The following is a 26,089-nucleotide window of genomic DNA, read 5'->3' on the forward strand; positions in this document are numbered from 1 at the left end:
ATACAGTTTAGACAGGGATAGAGGTTAAATCTTTTTCTCAACCTGTAGAGCAGCACGCCACCTTTTAATTCATCTTACTTTTCTAAAAACATGAGAATATTCAAAAATAGTTATTATAATTTAATAATGTTTACATGATTATGCAATGTACTTACATTTAACTTGTGATGGAGTGATTTTACATTATGGTACTTTTACTTAACCGAATGATGTAAATATTTCTGTCTCCACTGTATAGCCCCAGTCTTGTCCCAGGAAGATGTTAAAATTGGTCAAAATGATCAGAAATGGCACTGAAACAGAAACAGAAACAGGCTCTGAGAAGTTCTCACCTAGAGAACTGATGCCCTTGCTTTTCAGGAACACGTTGGCGAAGACATCTACATCGACATTTATGAAATCACCCAGGTCTGTGGTTAACTCCCAGTAGCCCTCCTGCAAAGACAAAGACTAATGGTTCAATTTTTATTTCCTACGCAATGTGATAAGAACTTATGCCAGCAAAACATCAATATTCCACTTCCCCAAGGACTGCTAGTATAAGAAAGCATGCAAGGACAGCTAAATGTTAAAAAGTAAGTAAGTACTGCAAGTTGCTTAGCACAAAAGTACAAAATTTATTCAGTGTAATACAGTACATTACATAAAATATAATTGCACTGGAATTGCTTGCTAAGAGATTGTAAGGTACAAGGAATGACATTTAACATTTATATATATATATATATATATATATATATATATATATATATATATATATATACTTTCTACAGGAGAGCAAAGGCATCTGTTCAGTGGCTACATTCAAGTAGACCCAATGAAATGTTTTCATATCTTACTGAATGCTGCATCTGGAAGATCTTTGTCCATCTGAGCTTCAGTGCTTCAGGAACCGCTGACCTTCTCCTGAAACAAAGTGATCACAGCAGGACACTATTAGTGAATAGTGACATTGATGGAACAGCTGTTATATATTATAAACACAAAAACATCCAGAAATGTCAAGATAAAAACACACACATATGATGACTTTCCTTCTTTCCACATGCACAGATGCATACTGAGGACACACACAAATAACTTTCAATCCATTAGTCAGTTAATATACAGATGATTTAGTCTGTTTTAATTTTAAAGTCTTTGCAACATTTAAAATAAGTTTAGCATTTTGGCAACAACAAGAGTTTCACTAGAATCACCATATGGGTTATCTGAAATCAAAAAAAAGTTTTTTTAGGACTCACCCCATGTGATGTAAAGATGTCAAGGACCTTCGTTTTAAACAAAGGGGATATTTTCCCAGGGCCAGTCTTGTCCCAGAAGAAAACACTACTGGACTTACATGAGTTTCTCGTAATTCAAGTGTTCGCAACCTTTTTTCTTGCAACCTCTGTTTTCTCGGTGCATCAACTGGACTTGGAGTGTCAGCATTTAATAGATGACTGGCCAGTTTCAAAACTTGGACTTGACGTTCGGGGGGTGGTGATATACTCCTATAACATGCAATCCCAAAATCTTGTCGTTCTGAGCTCTTGTGTGCCTCCAGTGACTCACTGACTAGAATTGTTTTTTTTGGAGGAGGAGCTGAGCAAGGAAGGTGAAGTGATGAGAACGGATGATCACTGAAAGGTGGTGGAGGGTCTGCAGAGGCAGAAAATGCAGGTTCTGACTGGAACTGCGCAAGTGAAAAGCCAAATGATCTACGACCAATTGAAGGGGGTGGAGGTAGAGTGTCTGCAGAGGCAGAAAATGCAGGTTCTGACTGGAACTGCGCAGGTGAAAAGCCAAATGAGCTACAATCAATTGAACGGGCTGGAGGTAGAGTGTCTGCAGAGGCAGAAAATGTAGGTTCTGACTGGAAGTGCATAAAAGAGCCAAATAAGCTAAAATTGACAGGTTGCGATTGGGATGGCAAAAGTGCTGAGCCACTCAAGCTTTCTTCATTGCGACAGGGTTGTTGAGGGGCTGCAGAGGCACCAGATTTGAGGAGCATGTTGTATGTGGAGTCACACAAGCCAAGAGAAGGAGTATGCTTGAGGTCCATTTGAAATGTTGCTCGCTCAGTTGAAGAAACCAACTTTTCAGGCACCTCTTTTTTGGACCTTCGGTACCGTCTCTTGCGATCACGCTCTAAGACTTGATTGGTGTTCAGATATTTCTGAGGCTGTGCAGTAACTGAACAAGGAGGACTCTACAAACGGAAAAAAAATAAAAACAGGGTTGGAGTCAGAACAAAAGTTTTGCAACAAATTAAAAGTGAACTACTCAAACCTATACTACAAGTTCATTGCAGTTCACACAAAAAAAATCTGCTTTTAGATAAATTCATGTTTGTTATCTGACCCCACTATTTAACAAATCCGAAGGAGGTTTTTTACAATAATGGCCTGCCTCTGCTGTCACATTAAATTGCATCTGTTAAGTGCATGCAGGAAGAATTTAATAAGGATTATCAATAACTTTACACATCAACATACCACAGCAAATTAATGGAGCAGTGTGGATTGCTCTGCTTAAAAAATAATGTGTATGATGCCACACAAGAATATGATGCACATTTAGAGTTAGTTAACCTAACTATTTTTTTATTTTTCACACTACATTAAAAATAGCATCAAATGCATTTGTTGTCCCCCCCAAAAATAGCAAATGTGCAGCAGCAGGTGAAGGAACTAACTGCGGGTGAATAATCTTGAGAGACTTCGGCCTCTTCTGCCAAAATACCTCCCTTATCTTCATCCTCATCAAGATAATTATCTTCCTACAACAGAGAGACAGCTACAGCTTATAAAACAGGACATTTAACAACAATCACAAGTAAATTTGCTCTTTCCTTTCCCCCTGATTAAATTATACACAGTGTGATGTTACCATCATGAAAACATTGAAACAGTCCTCCACTTCTTCTGTCCCTCTGTTCTCTTCACTATTTTTATCAGAACTACAGCCGAGGATTTCAATGAAGCGCTCGTGTTTATTGTGAATCCTAAAACTAGCTAGATGCGTTTGGTTGGGAGCTGCAAAACATGATCTAACAAAACCTTCAAATCCATGGTTAGTGGGTTGGCTGCTCTGGGTAGCTACGAAATATCTGTATAAATGTAAAAATTGTGCTCAAAATTACACAACCTCTTTCCTCTATGGCCACAAAGCTAGTGAACTGAGACTGGAGGGAGGACTGTGCAGGATGGAGAATGCAGTTTGTGGGTGAACGAACTAACCGCGGGTGAATATCTTGCAAAGGCTCTGGCTCCTACAGAAATGTGTCTCTCATCTTCACCCTTCCGAAAACATGCACCTTCCTACAACAGAGAGATAGCTGCAAGTCATAAAACAGGGTAATTAACAACATTCACAAGTAACTTTGCTCTTTTCTTTCCCCCTGATTACATTACACGCAGCGTGATGTTACCATCGGCAAAGTTTCAAAACACTCTTCCTCCCCTTCTGTCCATCCGTTCTTGAAGAATCCACCCTGTAAGCCAAACAGTTTTTGTGTTTGTTGTGACTCCTAAAACAAGGTAGATGAGTTTGGTTCTCTTCACTATTTTTATCAGAACTACAGCCGAGGATTTCAATGAAGCGCTCCTGTGTTTATTCTGAATCCTTAAACTAGGTAGATGCGTTCGGTTGGGAGCTACAAAACATGATCTAACAAAACCTTCAAATCCATGGTTAGTGGTTTGGCTGCGTTGTGCAGCTACCAGATATTAAGTATAAATGTAAAAATTGTGCTCAAAATTACACAACCTCTTTCCTCTATGGCCACAAAGCTAGTGAACTGAGACTGGAGGGAGGACTGTGCAGGATGGAGAATGCAGTTTGTGGGTGAACGAACTAACCGCGGGTGAATATCTTGCAAAGGCTCTGGCTCCTACAGAAATGTGTCTCTCATCTTCACCCTCCCGAAAACATGCACCTTCCTACAACAGAGAGATAGCTGCAAGTCATAAAACAGGGTAATTAACAACATTCACAAGTAACTTTGCTCTTTTCGTTCCCCCTGATTACATTACACACAGAGTGATGTTACCATCGGCAAAGTTTCAAAACACTCTTCCTCCCCTTCTGTCCATCCGTTCTTGAAGAATCCACCCTGTAAGCCAAACAGTTTTTGTGTTTGTTGTGACTCCTAAAACAAGGTAGATGAGTTTGGTTCTCTTCACTATTTTTATCAGAACTACAGCCGAGGATTTCAATGAAGCGCTCCTGTGTTTATTCTGAATCCTTAAACTAGGTAGATGCGTTCGGTTGGGAGCTACAAAACATGATCTAACAAAACCTTCAAATCCATGGTTAGTGGTTTGGCTGCGTTGTGCAGCTACCAGATATTAAGTATAAATGTAAAAATTGTGCTCAAAATTACACAACCTCTTTCCTCTATGGCCACAAAGCTAGTGAACTGAGACTGGAGGGAGGACTGTGCAGGATGGAGAATGCAGTTTGTGGGTGAACGAACTAACCGTGGGTGAATAATCATGAGAGACTTCGGCCTCATCTGCCAAAACATCTCCCTCATCTTCATCCTCATCAAGATAATTATCTTCCTACAACAGAGAGACAGCTACAGCTTATAAAACAGGACAATTAACAACAATCACAAGTAAATTTGCTCTTTCCTTTCCCCCGGATTACATTACACACAGTGTGATGTTACCATCATGAAAACATTGAAACAGTCCTCCACTTCTTCTGTCCCTCTGTTCTCTTCACTATTTTTATCAGAACTACAGCCGAGGATTTCAATGAAGCGCTCGTGTTTATTGTGAATCCTAAAACTAGCTAGATGCGTTTGGTTGGGAGCTGCAAAACATGATCTAACAAAACCTTCAAATCCATGGTTAGTGGTTTGGCTGCGTTGTGCAGCTACCAGATATTAAGTATAAATGTAAAAATTGTGCTCAAAATTACACAACCTCTTTCCTCTATGGCCACAAAGCTAGTGAACTGAGACTGGAGGGAGGACTGTGCAGGATGGAGAATGCAGTTTGTGGGTGAACGAACTAACCGTGGGTGAATAATCATGAGAGACTTCGGCCTCATCTGCCAAAACATCTCCCTCATCTTCATCCTCATCAAGATAATTATCTTCCTACAACAGAGAGACAGCTACAGCTTATAAAACAGGACAATTAACAACAATCACAAGTAAATTTGCTCTTTCCTTTCCCCCGGATTACATTACACACAGTGTGATGTTACCATCATGAAAACATTGAAACAGTCCTCCACTTCTTCTGTCCCTCTGTTCTCTTCACTATTTTTATCAGAACTACAGCCGAGGATTTCAATGAAGCGCTCGTGTTTATTGTGAATCCTAAAACTAGCTAGATGCGTTTGGTTGGGAGCTGCAAAACATGATCTAACAAAACCTTCAAATCCATGGTTAGTGGTTTGGCTGCGTTGTGCAGCTACCAGATATTAAGTATAAATGTAAAAATTGTGCTCAAAATTACACAACCTCTTTCCTCTATGGCCACAAAGCTAGTGAACTGAGACTGGAGGGAGGACTGTGCAGGATGGAGAATGCAGTTTGTGGGTGAACGAACTAACCGTGGGTGAATAATCATGAGAGACTTCGGCCTCATCTGCCAAAACATCTCCCTCATCTTCATCCTCATCAAGATAATTATCTTCCTACAACAGAGAGACAGCTACAGCTTATAAAACAGGACAATTAACAACAATCACAAGTAAATTTGCTCTTTCCTTTCCCCCGGATTACATTACACACAGTGTGATGTTACCATCATGAAAACATTGAAACAGTCCTCCACTTCTTCTGTCCCTCTGTTCTCTTCACAATTTTTATCAGAACTACAGCCGAGGATTTCAATGAAGCGCTCGTGTTTATTGTGAATCCTTAAACTAGCTAGATGCGTTTGGTTGGGAGCTGCAAAACATGATCTAACAAAACCTTCAAATCCATGGTTAGTGGTTTGGCTGCGTTGTGCAGCTACCAGATATTAAGTATAAATGTAAAAATTGTGCTCAAAATTACACAACCTCTTTCCTCTATGGCCACAAAGCTAGTGAACTGAGACTGGAGGGAGGACTGTGCAGGATGGAGAATGCAGTTTGTGGGTGAACGAACTAACCGCGGGTGAATATCTTGCATAGGCTCTGGCTCCTACAGAAATGTCTCTCTCATCTTCACCCTCCTGAAAACATGCACCTTCCTACAACAGAGAGATAGCTGCAAGTCATAAAACAGGGTAATTAACAACATTCACAAGTAACTTTGCTCTTTTCTTTCCCCACTGATTACACTACACACAGAGTGACATTACCGTTATCAAATCACTCAAATCCAACTCTTCCCTCCTTCCTTCCTCATAACTATCCTGAGGAGAAATCCAGCTGATGTAGGGGAGGACATCCACATCTTCCTCTGCGATCAGCTTGGGGATGTCTGTGAAACCCGTCTCTGTTTGTTCTGAGTCCTAAAACAAGGTAGATGAGTTTGGTTTGGTTGGGAGCTACAAAATATGATGTAACAAAACCTTCAAATCCACAGTGAGTGGGTTGGCTGCTCTGGGCAGCTTTCAGATATGAAATATCAGTCTAAATGTAACGTGAAAATTGCACAAACCCTTTCCTCGATGGCCACAAAGCTGGTGAACTGAGACAGGATGGAGAACTCTCTGCTTAACTCGATGATGAAGCGCTTCAACTCTGCTTTCTTCCCCTGGGAAAGTAAAAATCCACGTTAAACCTGTGGAGCTCAGACAAGACAACTCAACCAAGGTGGGTTGCTTTGCGGTCTCATTCAATGACACGCACAAAACACACCTCATGTTCAGCTTCATTGGTGTCCAGGCTTCCGTCTTCATAATCCCTGATGAGGGCCCTTGCTGTGAGCTTGTGCAGAAACTGAAATACACACACACACACACACACACACACACACCAATACACATCATAATCATCGCCTCATCATCCTCAAGATAATGACTATTAACCTGCATCGTATAACTAATGATGTGTGTATTTTGTGGGAGACAGTGTAACAGCATTATTTTTTTTTTGGTAGCTGAGCCTGTCAGTTAACAAACAGATTCATCAACTGATATTAAACATATACAGCAGGTACTGTTGAGTGTGAGTGTGAGAGTTCTTACTGTGCCCCTGGTTTTCTGCAGCTCACTGGTTGACACCATGGTTTTGAGCTCCTGACCACTCAGGTTACCAAGAAGGGTGGCCTGTAGCAAGTCACAATTATTTGAGTAATTTATTAAAGATAAATGCCAAATATTTGCTGACTTATAGCTTCTTAAATATGTGGATTGCTGCTTTAATTTGTTTTGTATCATTGTAAATTTAATATCCATTTGTGTGTTTTTGAGAGTTAAAGAAAACAAGGCATTTGAATATATCAACTTGAGCTCAGCTCAAAATTAAGCATTTTTCACCAGTAATATATACGAAACAGTTGATCAAACTGATTAGATTAAATTTTATTTATATAGCACCAATTCATTAATGGTAAAAAAATTATCTTTAGTTGCACAGAATAATAAACACATTTACAAAAATATCTGCAAGAAACACAAGAAAAAAGGTAATTCTGCAGTAATTCAGTTTGTCTCGTATATAAACAGCGTACCTGAGTGCAGTGCGGCACAAAGCCATAAACCAGGGTATGACAGTCATTGAACAGAGCATGGAGCTGCTTGGGAGCTTGCACGGGAGGGGGCGCTGTTGGATTAAATTGTTGCCACTTCACTGAAACTGAACTGCAACCAGGAGAAGCCATACGCTTCACCTGACGAGCCACCTGCAGCCAAGACACACAAAAAAAGGGTAAACAGATCAAGAGGTTACTTTATTCTTTGTGAAAGTGTATTGTCACATTTTATGACTGTTGGTTGCATTGCAAATGCATTAGGTCGGAAAGATCCTCTTGGGAACTGCCAGGGTATCGCCTGGGATGGTGCTGCATGTCTGCAATGTGGCCACTGGCCACATGTGGAGACTTAGAGAAAGACTAAACAGAACAAAATATTGTAGTTACCATTCAGTGACCTGGGGATATGTGACTAACATGATGTAGACAAGATCTGGAGTATTTGTTATTATACATATTTTGGTTTAATTGATTTATTTTTTCGCTGAAATGCAGCAGGACTAATAACTAAAACATAGAGAATAATGGAAACATACTGATTCAAAACTGAAATAGTACATCGCACTGTGATTTTTGAGAAACATCATTGAATGTGAAGTTGCGGATTGACAGATCTCTCCAAAACTTTTGCTCCCTCTCTGAAATCTAAACAAGTTCAAGAGCCTTTTGAACCTTTCTGTTAATGCTCTGTCAGTAAAGCCTGTTTGTGTTGAACTGACTTGGCCAGTGCAGAAGTCATTTAAACATGAATGATCATGTTGGGTGGTGATGGAATAGTGGATAAGACACAATTGTAAGTTGCTTTGGATAAAAGTGTCAGCTAAATGAATAAATGTAATGATCATGCATTCGGTCTTCTAAAAGGGAATGCTCTGAAATGGTACTGAATGCACTTCATTCGAGGTACAAGAGTGCAACAATACAATACCAGGACTGGGTGGAAACATTTGTAACATTGGTGCAGTAAATTAAGATTAAATAATTTCTTTTCATTTAGGTGCTAAGGAAATGTAGTTATATCCTATTTTTTTTATTTATTACCAAATGAGTGAAAAAAAGATGCAAAAAATGAAAACCACAAAATAGGGACCAGCCGTACAACCTTTACACAATAATTACTAGCAGGAACATAAAATCTGAATATACTGTTTGTTTATCTGTGAATGATTAAAGGTAGTAAGTCTCACCTTCTCTGCCCAGTTGTGTTTGGTTTTTGTGTCGAAGAATTCGAAGGCTCCACCCCCTGCCTGGGCCAGGGCTCTCAGCATGTGCCGATTGGCTGTCGGGCTGCAATGACAAAGAAACAGAAAAACACACCTTTAAAACCTCTTTAATAAAAAAAGCTGCTAATTTTATTTATTTATTGATCATGCAGAGGGATTAAAACACAATAATAGTTTCTATTGTTGTCCCTACAGGACTGTAGACAAAAGCTGTGTGTGACAAATGTATAAATGTGTTTGTCATTAGAGCTCAGAGAGTTCTGACCTGTCTGCATTTTTTCAATCACCTTTCAAAGGTGTGTGTCTGACTGAGACTGTCGTAGACTGCTGCAGATTTTTAACAGTGTCATCGACTGTTGTAGCACAGTATTCATCAACATAAACAATTAGCTAAAAGGATGTTCTTGTAATTTGGGGCTCTGTTAGTCATTTTAGCTAAATCATGAGTGAACCTTTAAATGATAAAAATCAGAAATCCATATCTTTACAGCCCCGTGACCTACTACCCCTCCATCCATTCAGACCTGAGGCCGCATGTGAAGAGGCGGCTGTGCTGAGCGTTGTCTCTGAGCAGCTGCAAGGTGAGCTCTGCGTTCTGGATGTGGCCGTCCGACAGCAGCAGCAGGTTCCTGACGCCTCGGGACGGAGGCAGCAGGCTGAGCGCTCGCAGGGGCCGCCACAGCTCAGTGCTGCCTCCTACTGGAGAGAAGCGCTGATAGGCGGTAGAGGAGCAGAGCTTTCAGGACACACAGGCATATGGTAACGCTCACGTCATAACATGAAACCGTAGTTACAAGCAGCCAATTGGGAAAAGTTGTTCATGTCAAATCTCTGACTTGCTATTCCAAATCAGAGGTATCTGGAATTTCTGACACCGACGTATCTCACTGAAAATAACTACAAACATGTCAACAAACTGTTGCAGAATGGCTACAAATGCACCACCACTGGCAGTTACTTTAAAATAACACACACTGTGAAGTTAGTAAACTGTAAACTGTGAAGTATAAATTTTAAAGAAATGAAAAACACTTCTGTCAATGAACCACTTGTTACTTACTTTAAAAATCTAATACAGAAAATCCTAAATTCACATAAGAAATTCACCTTACATTTACCAGTCCAGCCAAGTGTATCCTGTTTTATTTTCAGACAGCTCAGCACTCAGACAAGTTCAGAAAACATAAAGCACACTTTTTTTTACGGCAGTAAAAATAGCCGTACAGTAACACAGCAGTGATGACTTTGTGTAGTTAAGTTGATATTACAGTATATAAACTCAGGTCTGATAATTTCATAGTTTAAGATGTTATTTATAAAATTGAAATACCACAGATAACATCTAAACAACTCTTTAACTTAAAATATAATATATGCTTGCTTCATGTCAGAGTTCTCTGGCAACATTACTCAATATTCCTTATAACAATGGCTTCCACGTTGAACTACAGCATGAAAGAATCTGCCAGTCATAACTCACCTTGATGAAGCTCTCGGCTGCCTGACGAGATTCAGCAAGAGGTTGTGCTGTCGGGAAAGTTTCTGTGTGATCTGACAGACAAAACCACAGTAAAGGACAAGAAAATGATAACTGACAACTGTAGTCATTAGTTATTTTAGCAAAATATTCAGTAGGATAATGATCAATGAGAAATTGTACCATGTAAAAAGTCTTCACCACAGTTGTATTCCATAACACAATAATGATTTTCCTCATTATTTTTTTATTATTATTTAATGTAGTAAAATAAATCCCTTTCACCGTTTGCCATTTTCAGTTTTACCTTCCTATTTAACAGTGACTTTTAGTTTGTCTCACCTTGCCAACTTGTACCTTCTCTTTTTTAAGTATTATCACTGCATAGGCAACGCAAAAACTTAAAAAGGAAACAACTGACCTGTGCCAAAGAAAATGACATTGAGTCTGAGGTTTCGGTCAAGGGTTTTGAGGACCTGCAGGGCAATTCTCTGGGCCATGCGGAGAGATTCTCCCTTCATGGACTCAGATGTGTCCAGCAACAGGACGACTTCATCGGATGCTGAAATGGAGTTGATGTCAAAGTCTGGATAGAAAACCAACATGCAGGCCTAGAGGAGAGAGTGAGAGATGGTTAAAAAAAACAAACAGGTAACACAGTGGCAGGCAGGCAGGCAGGCAGGCAGGCAGGCAGGCAGGCAGGCAGACAGACAGACCTGGCTGTCCTTGTCAGGGTGTTTCTCAACCCACATCCTAGGCAGGTGCACCTCAGACAGAGTGACTGACAGCTGGAAACCTTCTGGACCCATGACCTCTCCCGGCAGCACGCTCACCACCGCCTTACAGTCTGTTCTCTATGGGATCACATAAGCACACACACAGAAAAGAAAAAAAACAAACATAAAATAGAGGAAAGGAACTAGCTATGCAAGTAATGATTACTTTTATAATGTTGTAATAGATAAAACATCAAGCATAGTTTCGATGATGTGATGACAAATCTGCGTCAATGATGGCATAACTCAAACTAGACCTACAATTATTTTAAAAGAAGAACGTTGAAGAAAAAAATTTAATAAATCAACTTCTAATATAATAAACACAGAAAGGCAAGCATATTCTACTGAAGCTGTAACAAGCTAATCTTTAGTATTTTGACATGTAAAAAAAATCATTAAGAGATTTAGTTAATTATAACAAATAATCTGCTGATAGACTTCTCAATTTATCAAGTCATCCCTTCAGCAAATGTGAGATATACAGTTGAACCCCATTTGTAGAAATACATGAAACAGTAAAAACATTTTATGCAGTATGCAGGTTGTGCAAAGTGACAATGTTCCCATTTCAAAATTAATTTCTAGAACTTAATTCCTTGATCCATATTGAATATTAAGGCATTCAGCATAGTTGGGTAGACTTCTGTCTAAATTTATGTCTACACTTTTTCTATACATTTGTAGAATTTCTTGACTTGTGCAGGAACCCAATCCAACAGAGAAAAACTGACAAACATGTAACAATATCTGTATAGTCAAAATGAAGTTTATCATTATTAAGATGTGAATACATCCAAATGACCTTCATCTTGATTTTGTGAGTGGTGCTCTTTAGGCTGGAGATCTCATAGGGCATCTCGATTGACATGTCCAGGGTGAACTCTCTAAGGGAAAGAAACAACACATTGAACACAGCCTCTAGCTGCACACACTGAAGTGTGCATTCCACACAATAGAACAACGCACACACTTTTCTGTGAAAATGTTTGACTTGTTAAATGACAAACGATTGAACACAATTGTCAGTGATTGATTATTTGTCCACTGTTTCACCACATTACACCACTGGACATTCAGCACTAAAGGTGGAGTCAGGAAACAACTATCTCATGGATTAAACATTTTGTTAAAAGTAAACTGAATTAAAATATTCAACACACATAATTCAGATTACCTCGTACTTGCTTCCTCATCGGTCACACACACCTTCTCCACAGTGACCTGTTGAACGATGGAAAACGCACAAAAACAGAGGAGAACATTTACAGTCATTTTACTTTCAATACCGAGCCCCCCACATACGATGAGACCCAATACCCTCTCTTTTCCTCTGAACTCCATACAAAATTAAAGCAGTAGTTTCCAAATTTAAACCTTTCCCACTCTCCGACGCCCGCAGCTACAAAGTCGACACAGACCTGTTAGAAACTTAGGCTAAATATCCATTCCTTGCCCACTTAAGCACCGCCATACCAACTCCTCAAAACACCACAGTAGCAACAGACATCAAATTTGAATGTTTTCACCAAGGTGAGAGTCATTCCAAGGTTCACACAGCTGGTCAGTCGGTGGGGCATTTCCCTGGTGTGTGCTCACACACCTGGGACTGCTCGGTAGACAGAAACACAGACTGCATACAAGCCTAGCGCTGGTCTTGTGGGAGTGGCCGGCTGTACCAAACTCTGCCAGGAAGGATGGAGAGGTACATGCGCGAGAGTAGTATTGGCATTGGATGTCCTTATCATGCTATATGAAGCCTCACAGCCTCACAGGCAGAAACGCTCCATCCCAGACTTTTCTTCTATTGATCCTAATGTGCACATAGATGCCATCAGGGTGCCCCAAGGGGTCCCAAATGAGTTTAAAGCAAGAAATCAAATTTGATTTGAATCAAGTCTCTGTTGATGTGGTTTTACAATTAACAAAAATGTGGAGATGGTGGATCCTTTATAACAATCAACCGTCAAAGCTTGTGACTGTTAAATATTAAGATATTAACATATGATTGTCTGAAACTAATTAAACTAATTGAATTCATTTTAGGGAATTAATTTACAAATAAAGACCAAACTCTTTATTATCAATTTCTTTCCAGTGACAGGACCATCAGATTGGTGAGTAATGCATACACTTTTATCTGATGGAACCAGTGTGTGTTTTTTTATCCTTAACCTTTTCTCTCCTATACTCCTTATGTTAGTCTGTCCACATTTACTAGAGTTTAGGTCAGAGCTGTGAGGTTGTTTTGGCGATTTCCTCTTGTTGTTCCTCTCCTCTCCTGGAATGTTAATTCAAGGCCGAGAAGATCTCTGTTCCCCAAAACATAGAAACCTAGACTGTGTAAATGATAATGCATCCCTTTGCTCGGGCCTAGACGCCCAATGCCGCCCTAGGCAGCAGGTCTCTGGACCAGCTGTATATGTGTTTTAGTACTTCTGTTTATTCTCTTTTGTTAAATAAATTCTTCAAAGACAACGGTTGGTTGTTACTCAATTCTTTGCTTAACCCCTCACCAGGAATATAATTTCCACGACAGTGAGGACAGTTTAGCACTAGCCAAGATAGAAAGACACAACCCTAATGTGGCAAAAGAAATATGGAAATACAGAAACACTTGGTCTCAATTTAAAATTTCTTCTGTGATGAGTGGTTCATGTAAAAGTGAGACAGCTATCTCATACATTTCATTGCTTTTTAAGAAAATAATAATTTAAAATATCCATCAAAAGAGAAATAAGAAATCACAGTGACACAAATACACTGTCCTCCTATTGTTTTCTTGCCGTTTTAACACTATTGACAGCCTGCAGAAAAGGAACTGCTACTATTAGGTGGGATTTTATTAGGTTTTGTCAGGCATCCCATCCCCTCTTTGCTTACTTGTGTGGTCTGGTTGAGCGCTGCACCCTCCTGCCACGGAGCCACACTCCCAGGGAGGGAGAAGAGGATGCTCCCGTCCCTGACGATCAGCTCAGACACAAAGGTGACTTTAATGAGGACAGTCGCACCCGGGGGCAGATTGCCCACACTGATGGTGAACACATCCTGCAGTGAGCACAAAAATAACATCACAACCAGTGTAACAACAGAGTTTTGAAGTGGGAGGAGCTATTTCAGGCGCCTCTGGATCCGGAAGTAAAATCCCCATACTATCCCCATATTATCTTTCTCTAGCCAATGTTACTTGACTCACAGTTTGAGCTCCTCTACTGCTTGAAACTCTCTCGGTTTAATCATCACCTCTGGGGAGAAGTTAACTACGACTTCCAAGGTGCAGTATTAATGTTTTTATTGCAACTGCAATGACAAAGCCTTTTGAAATTGCCAGGCTCTGATTTGCACTTCTAACTGGATTCTTCTCAGCGATTCCCACTTTATAACTATACAAACTTTTCTGTATCATTTTGATGAGCTGAAGAAGTTAATGGAATGCTGTAAAAAAGGGTGATACATATTGTGGTATACTGATTGTGCGGTCTAATATTTCAGGATTGGTTGAGTGCAGAGGGTGAACATACAGGGGCGTCCTGGTCCATGAGGTAGGCTCCATGGCCTTTCTCAATAGCCTGCTTGTACTCCTTGCGGGCCGTCTCTTTCTCCTTTACCTGAGTTCCAAACAGACACAAAAAACAAGGTTAAATTGGTTTTGCTAATAATCCATAATGTTAGTTTTATCCTTTGTGTGGTACTGGTGGATGGGGTTTACAATACAATGACTACTTGAAAATGTCTCCAATCACTGAGCGGTCAATCAGAAAAGAGCAGCTTGTCAACAGTTGCTCACAATGTGCACAAAAAATCCAATACTGTACAGTACAAGAGTGATACCACACACCTGGTGTGATTAAATGGATGCATACTCTAAATGACAGTTTGGCTTTCATAAGAATATCAAACTGAGCCTTTTCATTTTCCTTTGTGTCATTTACAGAAGGGGAATTTACAATATCATGTCAGTAAATTTAGATAAATAATAAGAAATAACATAGATAACAAGGAAATACAATAAATGAATGTAAATAAAAGAATGTTACGTTACCTGTCCCACCACATGTTTCCCATTGATGAAAGCTTCAAATCCACACACTGCTGCAGAATCATCCAATGGGAAGACATACTTGGCCTCAATTGGCACAGAGCTCAGATTGGTGTACTTTTGGAAAATGACGACCTAAAAGAGGACAGAGACGAGATGAGAGACGTATACTTTCAGTGCTTGATTTGAGATTGAGCCAGTAAACACTGCAATTAGTTTTTTTTAGGAAGCTGAATAAAATCAACCACTCAGCTATCAAAAACCTAACAGAGAAAAAGCCACCTGAGAGAGCAGATCCATCAGTTTGCACTTCACGTGGACGGCCTGCAGAGGGAGCTGCTGACCAGAGCTGTCCAAAAGTCCAGCTGTCACACCCTCCAGTGGGTTTTTAATGCTTTCAACCCCGTCATCCTCCAAACCGAGCTCTACACACACACACACCACATAAAATGCTTGTTTGCTATCAAAACAATACAGGACATCATCAAAAAATATACAAAAAAAAAAAACAAGTAAATTAAAAACGATGTAAAACCAAGAAAGCAACAGTCTGTATTACTTATGAAATTGGCACTGATAAAACATAACGCCTTTCTTTTTTGTGACCCAAGGCTCAAATATTATTCCATTGCTACTTAGTGTCTCAACCCACTTTCATAATAATTACTAATTATGTATGCTGTATTTGGTGCAGTATGTATTTTAAATTTTTCATGCTTTATAGAGTAGAAGCAACGTGGATTCAATAAAGGTTTTCTTATCTTATTCCACATCCTTAAAGACCTCAGGCTTACACAATTTACAACATCATTCTTCAGGATATAAGTTCAGTTACCTCTGCATGGAAATGTGATAAATTATAATAACTTTCTTTGATGTGATAGTTAACAAGGCAAAACACCATCCCTGATGATGATAATTAACTCCAAGGTGTATTTGGAAATATGGGATTGCCCTTAGGCAAATTTTTACTTATTTGCAAATTTCATAGTTTTAAGTGACGCGTCTATGCTGTAGTGGGTTTGACATGCCTCGTCTTTTAAAGGCCAATAATGATATAGATATTCTTAAACAGACGCAACTGCTGGGTTTGCAAAACCACTCTAGTACTGTTGTCTTGCCAAAAACTGGGACCAGGAATGCTGGACTGGGAAGTTTAAAGGACTATTTGAGGGTTAAGACTTGGTTTTAGGGTTAGAATTGGGTCTGGTTCAGGGTTGGGCACTTAGTTGTGAGGGTTAGGGTTAAGGAACGCATTATGTCAATGACCATGTCACCACGAAAAATAGTGACACAAGGCAGTCTGTGTGTGTGTGCGCGCATGCTGTGCGAATGCAGTAGTAGAAATAGGACAGGGTTTATAAAAACTGTATTTTATTTAATTGTGTGTGGGTTGTATTCATGTGGCTGAAAGGTTTTGTATTTATGTGGAGTATTGACATGTTTTTTCTCTCTGTTTAATGTATTCTCTGTTTTATTGAAACAGCTTTTGGATACTACAGTCAAAAACAAAAAATCTGGCATTTTTCTTTTTTACTGTCCTGTTGTCTGAAGTAAACTACTCCACACTTTAGCTGAGTGGAGTCGGTACTATGATGGTGGGGTTCAATGGTATGATAGTAGGGTTGATGGCACAATTTTGAATTTATCAAAGTGGTTGAAAATGAGCTGAAGAAACCAGAAAATTCTCTCAGTCGTGTAAACAAACCTCTACTGTGGTGTGTAACCATCAGATTTTAATGTTTAAACTGCGGACCCTTATGAGAACTATACTTGTCCGGCGCCCACCTTGGTCAGAAGAGGGCAGGCTAGGCTCAGCTGAGGTATTGATGGCAGGACTGAACTCCTTTATTTGGTCTCCCTCTATGCTAAACTGAACCACGTACTTCAGTTTCACCTGTTCAGGACTGTACACCACGTATTCGTCATCCTGGAGCAGAAATATAATTATACATGTTAGAGGCATGGACATTTAGATGCGTTAAGGCTGTGTGATGTTAAATCAAGTTAAATTTTGTTTATTATAATTGATAACACTTGCTGTCTTCAGAGAATACTTTTCACAGTCACCTGTAATTTAAATGTGAAAACTCATCGGTAAAGTCATTCATTGTTCATTTCCCTCAGCTTATTGATGATCTGCAACACAATCTTAAAAATACATATTGTACACACTTGCTTTTATTCCTTTATTTATTTAAAAATGACACCAATATTAATATAAACAATAAATGTAGGCAATAATTAATGTATAAATGTGACATAAATTTCTGCTTTCATTTGCTTCTGTATTTATTTGCCTTTGTATTAATCCCTCTATCTACTAAATAATGATGAATTTATTTTATTTATGTATATATTATTTTCCCTTTCCTTTTGTCCCAAATGTATAAATTTCTGTGTTTTCCTTTAACATTTCTGTTCCATTATGCAAATGAGAGTACTACTTTTCGACTATTGGTTGAGTGACATCAGAGCGCACAAATCTAATTTAAATGCCTTGCTCCTATCAGTTCACAATGTCATGATAAACAACTGATCTGTGTCCCATATTAGGAATGAAAATTCAGATTAGGGACACTTTATTTAGAGGTATATGCATCTGTCTATTTATCTTTCTTTCTAAACTTACTGTAGATGCAAACATTCCTACCTCAAACTCAGAGTGAGTTTTATGGGTGCTGCGGACACCATGCACACTGTGGTGTCCCTCAGGAGCCTGGGTCAGTGTGAGGTCTCTCTTGTGGACATCCTTGCAGCGTCCCAATGCCACATCACAAACCAAAAGCAGCCGAGAGCCGTCTGTCTCACTGGGCTTAGAGTACTTCAAACTGGTGCTGTGGACAGAGGACAAAACACATGCTAACTAAAGATGACTGTGTAGTTAGATGATGTAACTGAGGACCACTGGTGCAATATTATCTTTATTAAAATGTATTTTCAAAGATATGATTTTAAAATTATTATGTTTTTTTTTTATTAAGGCAATACAAGAGTAACTTGTCAATCAAGTTAAGGAAAAGTTAACTAATGTGTCTCTTGTGAGTGGACCCATGTTTGTATGGAAGATGGTGTTATATGTCAAACAAGTTGTTTATGAATTAACATTTCAAAATTTCTACTAACCTCATGGCATCACTAAAGTAGATTCCACTGCCCAGATTACCAACATCTGTTCTCTCTATCCCATGATGCTCCACTCCAACACGGGGCAGCAGCAGACCACTAAAGGAACAAGGAAAATTATGAGTTACATAATCAAAGTCAAAGTCAGATTTCTTAATTGTTCTGGTGAAGATTTAGACCTGCACTATACTGTAGCTGTCAGCATTACTGTAAAATGCATTTATTGTAATTTACACATGAACAAAAAACATCCATACCATGCAGAATTTTAAATAACTGCTTTAAATTGCACAACATGTTACATTACAGTATTTTTGCACAGGCTCAGCTCCAAATAGCACCAGAGGGTTACTGCTTGAAAATGTATTTATTTATTCATAATCCAGAAAACTGCACTCAAAGTTACAGCCAATAGAAGAGGGTAGATTTTTTTTCTTTAATTAACCCAAAATAATTAATGTTCCTCTGGTGGTATATTGCCTTAATGCAGACAGTATGGCTTTTGAAATTCAAAGAGGGAGTTTAAAAAGCAATTTTCATCTCAGATGTTAAAACTACTTCACTTTGACAGATAAGTCGAATCTCAGGACGCTCAATTAGTTAAAATGGGAGGCTCTTCTTTAGTACCATCCCACACTGTAAAAGAACAGGTTAGGGGTTAAGGTTAACAACATACATTTTCCACACGCTATGTAATAGAAATACAGATTTTATTAGATGCATGATAATAAAAATATATTTAATTAATGATACAACATTTGTATTCTAGTGTATTTGTGTGTGTGTGTATTGCAGTGCGTTCTCCTCTCCAGCTGTTGAAAGTGTTGGTATTTGATGCACAAGGTACCCTTCAGTGTCCGTATGAGACGCCCTGGAATTTCAGCTAACTCCAATGTAACCTATCTGTGTCAGGTGACGTAGTATAGTCAAAGTGACTTAATTAAAGTTTTAAGTTTCTTAACATCACATACGTGAGTATTGTCATGTAATATACTTATTTCAACCAAAACCGTGACCTTTTCCTAAACCTAACCAAGTAGTTTTGGGGCATAAACCCTACCAAACTGTGACCATGTCACAATGTTAACCACATCTTAAAAAGGTATTTCATTGGGAAGCTGAAGGGTACCTTGTGCGTCAAAAATAGAGGCTTTGTGAAAGCGTCGGTATTTGCCGCCCTGGGATGAGAACAGGTTGGTGTGTGTGCTCACCGAGACAGGACTCCCACAAAGTTTCTGGGGCTGGAGGAATGGAGGAGGGGCTTAATGTTCCCGAGCTCACTCTTAAACATCTGAAGCTCCACCCCTCTGCTGACACGCAGCACCCGTTGGATCTGTACCTTGCTGCAAAGCATGAATACAAACATGCGCACTAAGATTTATAAGATCCACAAAACACTCATATTGTCGAATTTTATTGTCGCACTAAAAACACCTGGAGGCTACCATTTACAACCAATAGACTGCCTGAATGGCTTGTCCCTGTTCCTGTATATAAAGCCTTTGGTAAACAATATACTATTTGTATTTCATATGTCTTGAGAAGAAGAAAGGCTAATTAACCTTAAACTGCATTCAAACTCTCTTTGGACATCACTGGGCTCTTTATTAGATTGTGTGATGACTCTGGTAACATAATAGGTGGTGTGCATTTGTATCTGCAACACGTTTTGTGAAAAGATGCATGTGTTTTGGGGTTAAGAAGCACTGTATCAGTGCAAATGGGTTCTACTTCCAGAATATCAGACATACAAGTATTTCTGAGTCGGTTACCTGCCCCGCAGCAGAGACGTCACAGCCTGAAACTCCGAGCTGCTGGGGGGAACAGTCTCAATGCTGCATCTCAGAGCGCGGTACTTCCCAAGACAGGAAGGCACTGGGCTTCTCAGTGTCATCTCACTCACGTTTAGAACATCTCTGATTAACTTGAGAAAGAAAAATTATCGTGTTTATGTTAGCCTGGATATGCACAGGGTACAGTGGTGACTTGGGTGTATGGATGTGAGTGTGTATGTCGCGTTACCTGACAGAGGTCCAGTTTCTGAGAGATGAGCTTGGCAGTGGGGGATAGTGGGGGCTCTCTGTGCGGCAGCAGGGTGTAAACCTCATCCAGGAGAGATGCCATCTCAGTTTGATTAGCCTCTCTCAGCTTCCTCTGAGCCTGAAGCAACAAGCCCTCCACCCTGCTCACCTACACACACACAAACAAAACAAACGACATGGAGTGAATACGTTATTCTAATGAGATTCATGATTTGTCTTTCCTGGAAAGTGAAACAAACAGGCTGACGAGACAGCTGATATTGATTTCAGTAGTCTGACAGCATACGGAGATTTCACAAAACAATCCACAGAGAAAATCTCACATCATTGAGGCTGAGCTTGTCGATTGAAACTCTGAGGACGCTGTCAAGACAGCCCAGGGCCTCGGTCCACAGAAGCTCCACAAATACGCCCACTTCCTGGGATAAGCTTCCTGTGTTCAGCTTCTCCTCAAGCAGCAGCTGCCAGTCAAACAAGGCACATGTAAATGAACCGATCAGCTCATTAGATTCAGCGACACAGATGTAAAGCAGCAGGTACTCCTTACACTTCAGATATCATAATAACACAAAGTCTAATCCAAAGTCCTCTTAAGATACTATTGATGTGTGTTAGAAACACACATAAATTGTGTGCAGAAAATACTGTAAGCCTTCTATGAAAGGAGCACCAAATGATTATTTTTTAAGCGACAAATCTAATGATTTTTCCTTAGATTTACATTTATTCAATTAGCTGACGCTTTTATCCAAAGCGACTTACAATAGCTATACTTCAGAGGTCGCACGCCTCGTGAGAAACTAGGGGTTAAGTGTCTTGCTCAGGGACACGTTGGTGGAGAACGACACAGAGAACGACATTCTCAGGTACAGTCATAATACAGTCTCATAATTGCCTGCGGCTTATTTTTTCTTGCTTTGGATAAGACTGTCAGCAAAACACGTAACGTTTTTACGCAACGTGCAGCAAGTGTGTCTTACTTGCTGGAGGGGGTTGGAGCCCAGGTCCAGTGCTTGTGGAGGGATTTTGCTCATCAGCTGCAGACCAGTCGTGTGCAGTTTCTCTCTGAGGGCCTCGTACACATCCACAGCTTCCTCTGATGTGGACGGAAACACCAACATGTCCTTCACTTTCTGTTAGCACAAACATAGGTATACATTTTTTAATGTTTTTTTCCAACGTGCATGTTATTCTTCTATCCAAGTCTGACTTGCGGCCCACATTTTGATTAGTTGTTACTCTGATGGGGGTAAAACTGGAGGACTCTCACTTGAGAACTTGCGTGGTCTTGTTTCATTGGACTTTCTATTGTGTTATGATGGTCTAAATATGCTCTCAGGGGGGTTTTCAAACTGATATAGAGGAAATTCTGAACACTTGTAGTTACACTATTTCGGTATACAAATTCTCCATTGGTTTAACATTACTGCAAATACATTTTAACTTCAGATTACTTCTACAGCATAACACATTACGGATAACATGTTACAGAGCAGTCACAAAGCTATATCAATAAAGGCAATTATCCCTAATAGGTTTTTGAAGCAACATAAGACAAATGACCAAATAACAGAAAGGCAGAATCATTAGTGACGTTAAAGGTATCTCAATTAAACCCCAAAAATGTCTCGGGACACATTTAATTATTACAAACACAGAGAAACAGCACAAACAAAGACAAAGAGCAGGCAATTAAAACTAATTAACGGTGATATGACAATATTATTTCAGTGACTTCATACTTCATACCTTGGCTCCTACATTATCCTTACAGCACCTGACCACACGGTACTGCCGTCCTTTGTCCCCTTTGAAACTCTGCAGCTCCAGCACACAGCAAAAGTTGCTGTTTGTCTTGAGAGAAATATATATTATTAACAATAGTATTTACAGTATAGTAGCAGTAGTAGTAGTAGTAGTGGTAAGCTAAAATTAAACTGCAGTTTTACCTTTTCAAAGATTGAATACTTGGCCACTTCAAAATTATCCGGATACGTTGGAAGATCAGAATCAGTTTCAGTATAAATTCTGTGAAAATTTAACAATTGATGACACAAATGCAAAGATCAGTGACAATTTTATATATGTAATTTAGGAATTATTTTTTTTAAATATTGTTGTGCGTTTTCTCCAGTTGCTTCTACCATGTGACAAAGGTATGTGATAACATGGTTATTCCACCAGAAGTGTGGGGGGCAGAAAAAATGGAAAATTATCACTTTATTCCTAAGGTTTACCCTGATGGTGGGCTGCACTATAAGTTGCACAGGCTGCCAATCAGCTTCATAAAGGCCTCATCTGTTTAGTGTAATAAGCAAACATATCACAACATATTTTCAACGCCCGATATAGGCTTTTAAAAAGACTGAACCTTTGAGCATCTTCACAATGAAAGATTTTATTGTATGTCACTGTCTCCTTCATCACTAATCCCCCAGTGTTAACATAACACACTCCTGTGCATGTCCAGGCTAACATGAGGATGATTGTAGTTCACACCTGAACTTTTCCAGGACGTTTCCGCTCCTCTCCGGAGTCTCTGCCCTCTGAAGCCCGGCTGAGCCTTTGGAAGGCTCTGCAACTGCTTTGTTGGTTTGTACTTTGGACACTACAATGAACAAGACAGGACACTTACACACCCAACCTCATGGCACTTGTTGTGCAATAAATGTATTAGAACTGGTATGCAGTTAAACCTAAATACACATAGGCTAGTTAGCAAGTTGACATATGGATTCCTACAAATAGACTTCACAAAGCGCTCATTACGCAACACTGCACCCGATTTAAGTTGGCTCTAAAGAAAATCTATGTATTGTAAAGTGCAGCAATGCACACACCCTACAAGCAAACACACACTTACCAGACCTTAAGAATCCTAGAGATAATTGAATCAGTGACTACAAGAAAATGTCTGTGCTAAGTGCAAATAAAGGGCAATGACTGGGAGGAATCATGAGTCATTGTGTTGGAACTGGGTGAAGTTCAGGGACATTACAGAAAAAATTTCTCAACTACTTGTCCTAACTTTAAGTTTCAAAGATAGGAAAAAATCCTATCTTCCTATTACAGAAGCACACATCCTAAACTCACGGCTGTATCTCAGACATTGTATCTTATTTTAACTTAGGAAATCCTAACTAGAACTGTCAACTCGATTCTTCAATCAGCACTCATCCTGTCATGGCTGTATCTGTGTTTAGAATGCGCACAAGACTGCCGTTATCCTTGACGGTTGTCTCATTTCACTTGTCACTGGGTATCTAGCCTACTCTAATGAACAAAAAAAAAAAAAAAAAAGACCTCCTGCCTCTTCCCTCCTGCAAATTTGACAGATAATGCTTTTTACACAGTAACTTTAATTGTTTTTGGAGCCAAGGAAGAACGATTTAAAGTTAGAACTCAGATTCAATCTGCAGCCAGGAATCGTCATGGAATTTCAGCTACAAAGTCAGCCTACTATCACCTGAAGAATACATCAAGGATTAAAGGATTTGTGTCTCAGCAGAATGTGGAAAAACTTGTCCATGCATAGACTGTAACAGTGTCTTCACAGGTCGCCTTAAATCAATTGATCAGACTATAGCTGATTCCAGTCCACATTAAGAACAAAAAAGTGGCTCACATCACTCCAATTCTGAGGTCTTGATACTGGCTTCCTGTCTGTCAAAGAACTGACTTTGATATATTGCTGTTGGTTTTATGGTCAAAATACATTTCTGATCTTCTGCTCTGTTATGAACCATCCAGACCTCTCGAGCTGTCTCGGACAGGTCTTCTTTCTGTCCCCAGAGTTAAAACTAAACATGGAGAAGCAGCATTCAGTTTTTATGCACCATATATTTGGAACAAACTGCAGGTCTGCTGCAACTCTCTTTTTTTAAATTAGATCTTTCTGTTTGCCACTGCCTTTAATTAAATCAGATTTGAGTCTTTTGATCAATATCTGTACATTAACTCTCCTGTTATTAATCCTTGTTTTTATTTTCTATTTAACTTTTTAAAATTGTATTTAAATCTATTTTTATATTGCTGTTATATTGTTACTTTTATGTTGTGTGTAATAGCCTTGTTGTTGAAATGTGCTTACTGATACATGGTCTGTAAGATTTAAAGTGTCATCATATGGTCTGAGTAGCCTTACAATTACTGCCCATAAGGATAATACCTTTATGTGAGAGTGGACTTTGTGTCTGTGAGGAGAAAGGAAGAGGAGGTGAAAAAGCGACGGGAGAGGTAGAATCCAGCTTGTATTCATCCACGGGCAGAAGAACTCCTTTCTTCAGACAGCTGTACACATAATCCACCCCGACTACGGGTATTTGGTATTTCTGGATACCACGCAGCCTGCTGGAGCTGAGGTTGGACGGGTCACTGGTCACTATCAGAGAGCACTGTGGGAAATGTAGGCGGAAAGCAAGTTGTGATTTTTGTTACTGTATATACAGTATATATCTTAGATGATATACAGTATAATCATGCAAGCTGAATCTACATTAATCATATATTGGAGAAGGATATTTAGTTTTTAATCGAACACCTTAACCAGCAGTCTGATATCTCTGCTAACAGGGTGATGCCAGTCTAGCCTGCCACTAAGACACCACCTACAGTTGACAATGACCACATCCTCTGACCTGGTTATTGACCACGAAGGAAATGTTGCCTCCATTCTCGGTTACTGCTGATTTGAGCTGCTTCTTCTCCTTGAAAGGCAAGTTCTTCAGCTCGAAAAGCACGGAACAGTTCTTAAACACAGCCATGTCTGTCGGGGAGGGGGGCAAGGAAGATGTTACAGCAAATAATAGGACACACACCTAAAAGTGGATTGAATGTAAACAAATACGGAAGTATATTTTCAACGCTGTTATTATCCCTTTGTACAACGCTGTAAAATGTGACAGCATCTGAATACAATGTTAAACTTATAACGTTACAATCACATCGAGGTGCACTAGTGAAAACAGCATTTTTTGGCCTATGTTTTTCAGATAACGTTAATGTAATGGCAAAAGACAAAAAAAAAAAAAAAAAAAAAGACAATCAGATTTAAACGATTATGAAAGTAAGCAAAGTGAATGTGTCTCAAACTGTCGAATGAAATGACATGTGCATGTTTTCTGTAAAGACATGCTTAAGTTAACAACAAATAACTAATGTTAACGTTAAAAGAAGCAACGTTAATGGCTAACGTTATGTAAGCTAACTTGTTACGTTAGATTCGACGTGGCGTTTTCTAACTTACTGTCTGGTAAAATAACGATACTGAGGTTTACTTTACTGTATCCAGACGATACTTCTGCGGTTGTTGTGAGAAAGTACAAGTTGACGTTTGTTCTTGACTTGAACCAGATGAAGTATTAAAACGTACAGACCTGTCACTTCTGTGTCTAACATCAGGTTAGCATAAAGCTAGCAGCAGAATCGTTTCATCTTCCGGTGTGTTTAAGTTTTCAAAATAAAGGTTGTGACGATAAAGCAGAATTAATCTTTTTTACCAATCTAACATATTCTCACTCTCATAATGAGCAACCAGTGGTGGTAAAAGTAGTACTTAGATATTTTCCTCAATTAAAAATAGCAATGCCAAAAGCTAAAAAAAAAAAAATAGCATTCAAATTTTACTGAAGCAAAAGTACAAAAGTATTAGCATGATGATATAATTCAAGTAGAATGGCCCAGTCCAGGATATTATATTTCTATATTGCATTCATGTGTAAGCATCACTTTAATGGTGCATCTGGTAAAAGTAGAGCTCAAAATGTCAACAACGCCTATC

The 26,089-nt window shown here is 39.3% G+C and overlaps 1 protein-coding gene across 37 annotated transcripts in view; it reads right to left on the reverse strand.

Annotated features, from left to right (window-relative positions):
* The window catches only part of parp4 (poly (ADP-ribose) polymerase family, member 4), a 28,205-nt gene extending 2,455 nt beyond the window's left edge, over positions 1–25,750 (reverse strand). The window contains exons 1-42 of one of the 37 annotated variants that reach the window (XM_038721245.1): positions 25,686–25,750; positions 24,948–25,075; positions 24,479–24,704; positions 22,810–22,918; positions 22,260–22,338; positions 22,060–22,164; positions 21,291–21,443; positions 20,634–20,771; positions 20,291–20,458; positions 20,041–20,192; positions 19,480–19,611; positions 18,269–18,367; positions 17,796–17,979; positions 16,931–17,072; positions 15,425–15,567; positions 15,146–15,277; positions 14,625–14,711; positions 13,987–14,151; positions 12,281–12,327; positions 11,909–11,990; positions 11,044–11,181; positions 10,749–10,938; positions 10,331–10,401; positions 9,375–9,562; positions 8,815–8,914; positions 7,607–7,777; positions 7,122–7,202; positions 6,793–6,873; positions 6,593–6,688; positions 6,291–6,443; positions 6,099–6,179; positions 5,554–5,637; positions 5,009–5,092; positions 4,464–4,547; positions 4,034–4,096; positions 3,843–3,923; positions 3,413–3,475; positions 3,222–3,302; positions 2,662–2,761; positions 1,245–2,121; positions 840–906; positions 333–435 (exon numbers count right to left, since the gene is read on the reverse strand). In XM_038721245.1, coding sequence (XP_038577173.1) covers positions 333–435; positions 840–906; positions 1,245–2,121; positions 2,662–2,761; positions 3,222–3,302; positions 3,413–3,475; positions 3,843–3,923; positions 4,034–4,096; positions 4,464–4,547; positions 5,009–5,092; positions 5,554–5,637; positions 6,099–6,179; positions 6,291–6,443; positions 6,593–6,688; positions 6,793–6,873; positions 7,122–7,202; positions 7,607–7,777; positions 8,815–8,914; positions 9,375–9,562; positions 10,331–10,401; positions 10,749–10,938; positions 11,044–11,181; positions 11,909–11,990; positions 12,281–12,327; positions 13,987–14,151; positions 14,625–14,711; positions 15,146–15,277; positions 15,425–15,567; positions 16,931–17,072; positions 17,796–17,979; positions 18,269–18,367; positions 19,480–19,611; positions 20,041–20,192; positions 20,291–20,458; positions 20,634–20,771; positions 21,291–21,443; positions 22,060–22,164; positions 22,260–22,338; positions 22,810–22,918; positions 24,479–24,704; positions 24,948–25,075; positions 25,686–25,707 — 5,530 coding nt within the window. In that variant the 5' untranslated portion in view covers positions 25,708–25,750. Of the gene's footprint in view, positions 1–332; positions 436–839; positions 2,192–2,659; positions 2,762–3,221; positions 3,303–3,412; positions 3,476–3,842; positions 3,924–4,033; positions 4,097–4,463; positions 4,548–5,008; positions 5,093–5,553; positions 5,638–6,098; positions 6,180–6,290; positions 6,444–6,592; positions 6,689–6,792; positions 6,874–7,121; positions 7,203–7,606; positions 7,778–8,814; positions 8,915–9,374; positions 9,587–10,330; positions 10,402–10,748; positions 10,939–11,043; positions 11,182–11,908; positions 11,991–12,280; positions 12,328–13,986; positions 14,152–14,624; positions 14,712–15,145; positions 15,278–15,424; positions 15,568–16,930; positions 17,073–17,795; positions 17,980–18,268; positions 18,368–19,479; positions 19,612–20,040; positions 20,193–20,290; positions 20,459–20,633; positions 20,772–21,290; positions 21,444–22,059; positions 22,165–22,259; positions 22,339–22,809; positions 22,919–24,478; positions 24,705–24,947; positions 25,076–25,555 lie in introns of those variants that run through there. The other 36 variants (XM_038721244.1, XM_038721247.1, XM_038721248.1 and 33 more) reach the window with 36 other exon arrangements.
* Between the last annotated feature and the right edge of the window lie 339 nt (positions 25,751–26,089).

This window comes from Micropterus salmoides, unplaced genomic scaffold (genome assembly GCF_014851395.1).
Source record: "Micropterus salmoides isolate LMB-PRFRI ecotype aquatic unplaced genomic scaffold, ASM1485139v1 Ms_hic_scaffold_15, whole genome shotgun sequence".
Lineage (NCBI taxonomy): Eukaryota > Metazoa > Chordata > Actinopteri > Centrarchiformes > Centrarchidae > Micropterus > Micropterus salmoides.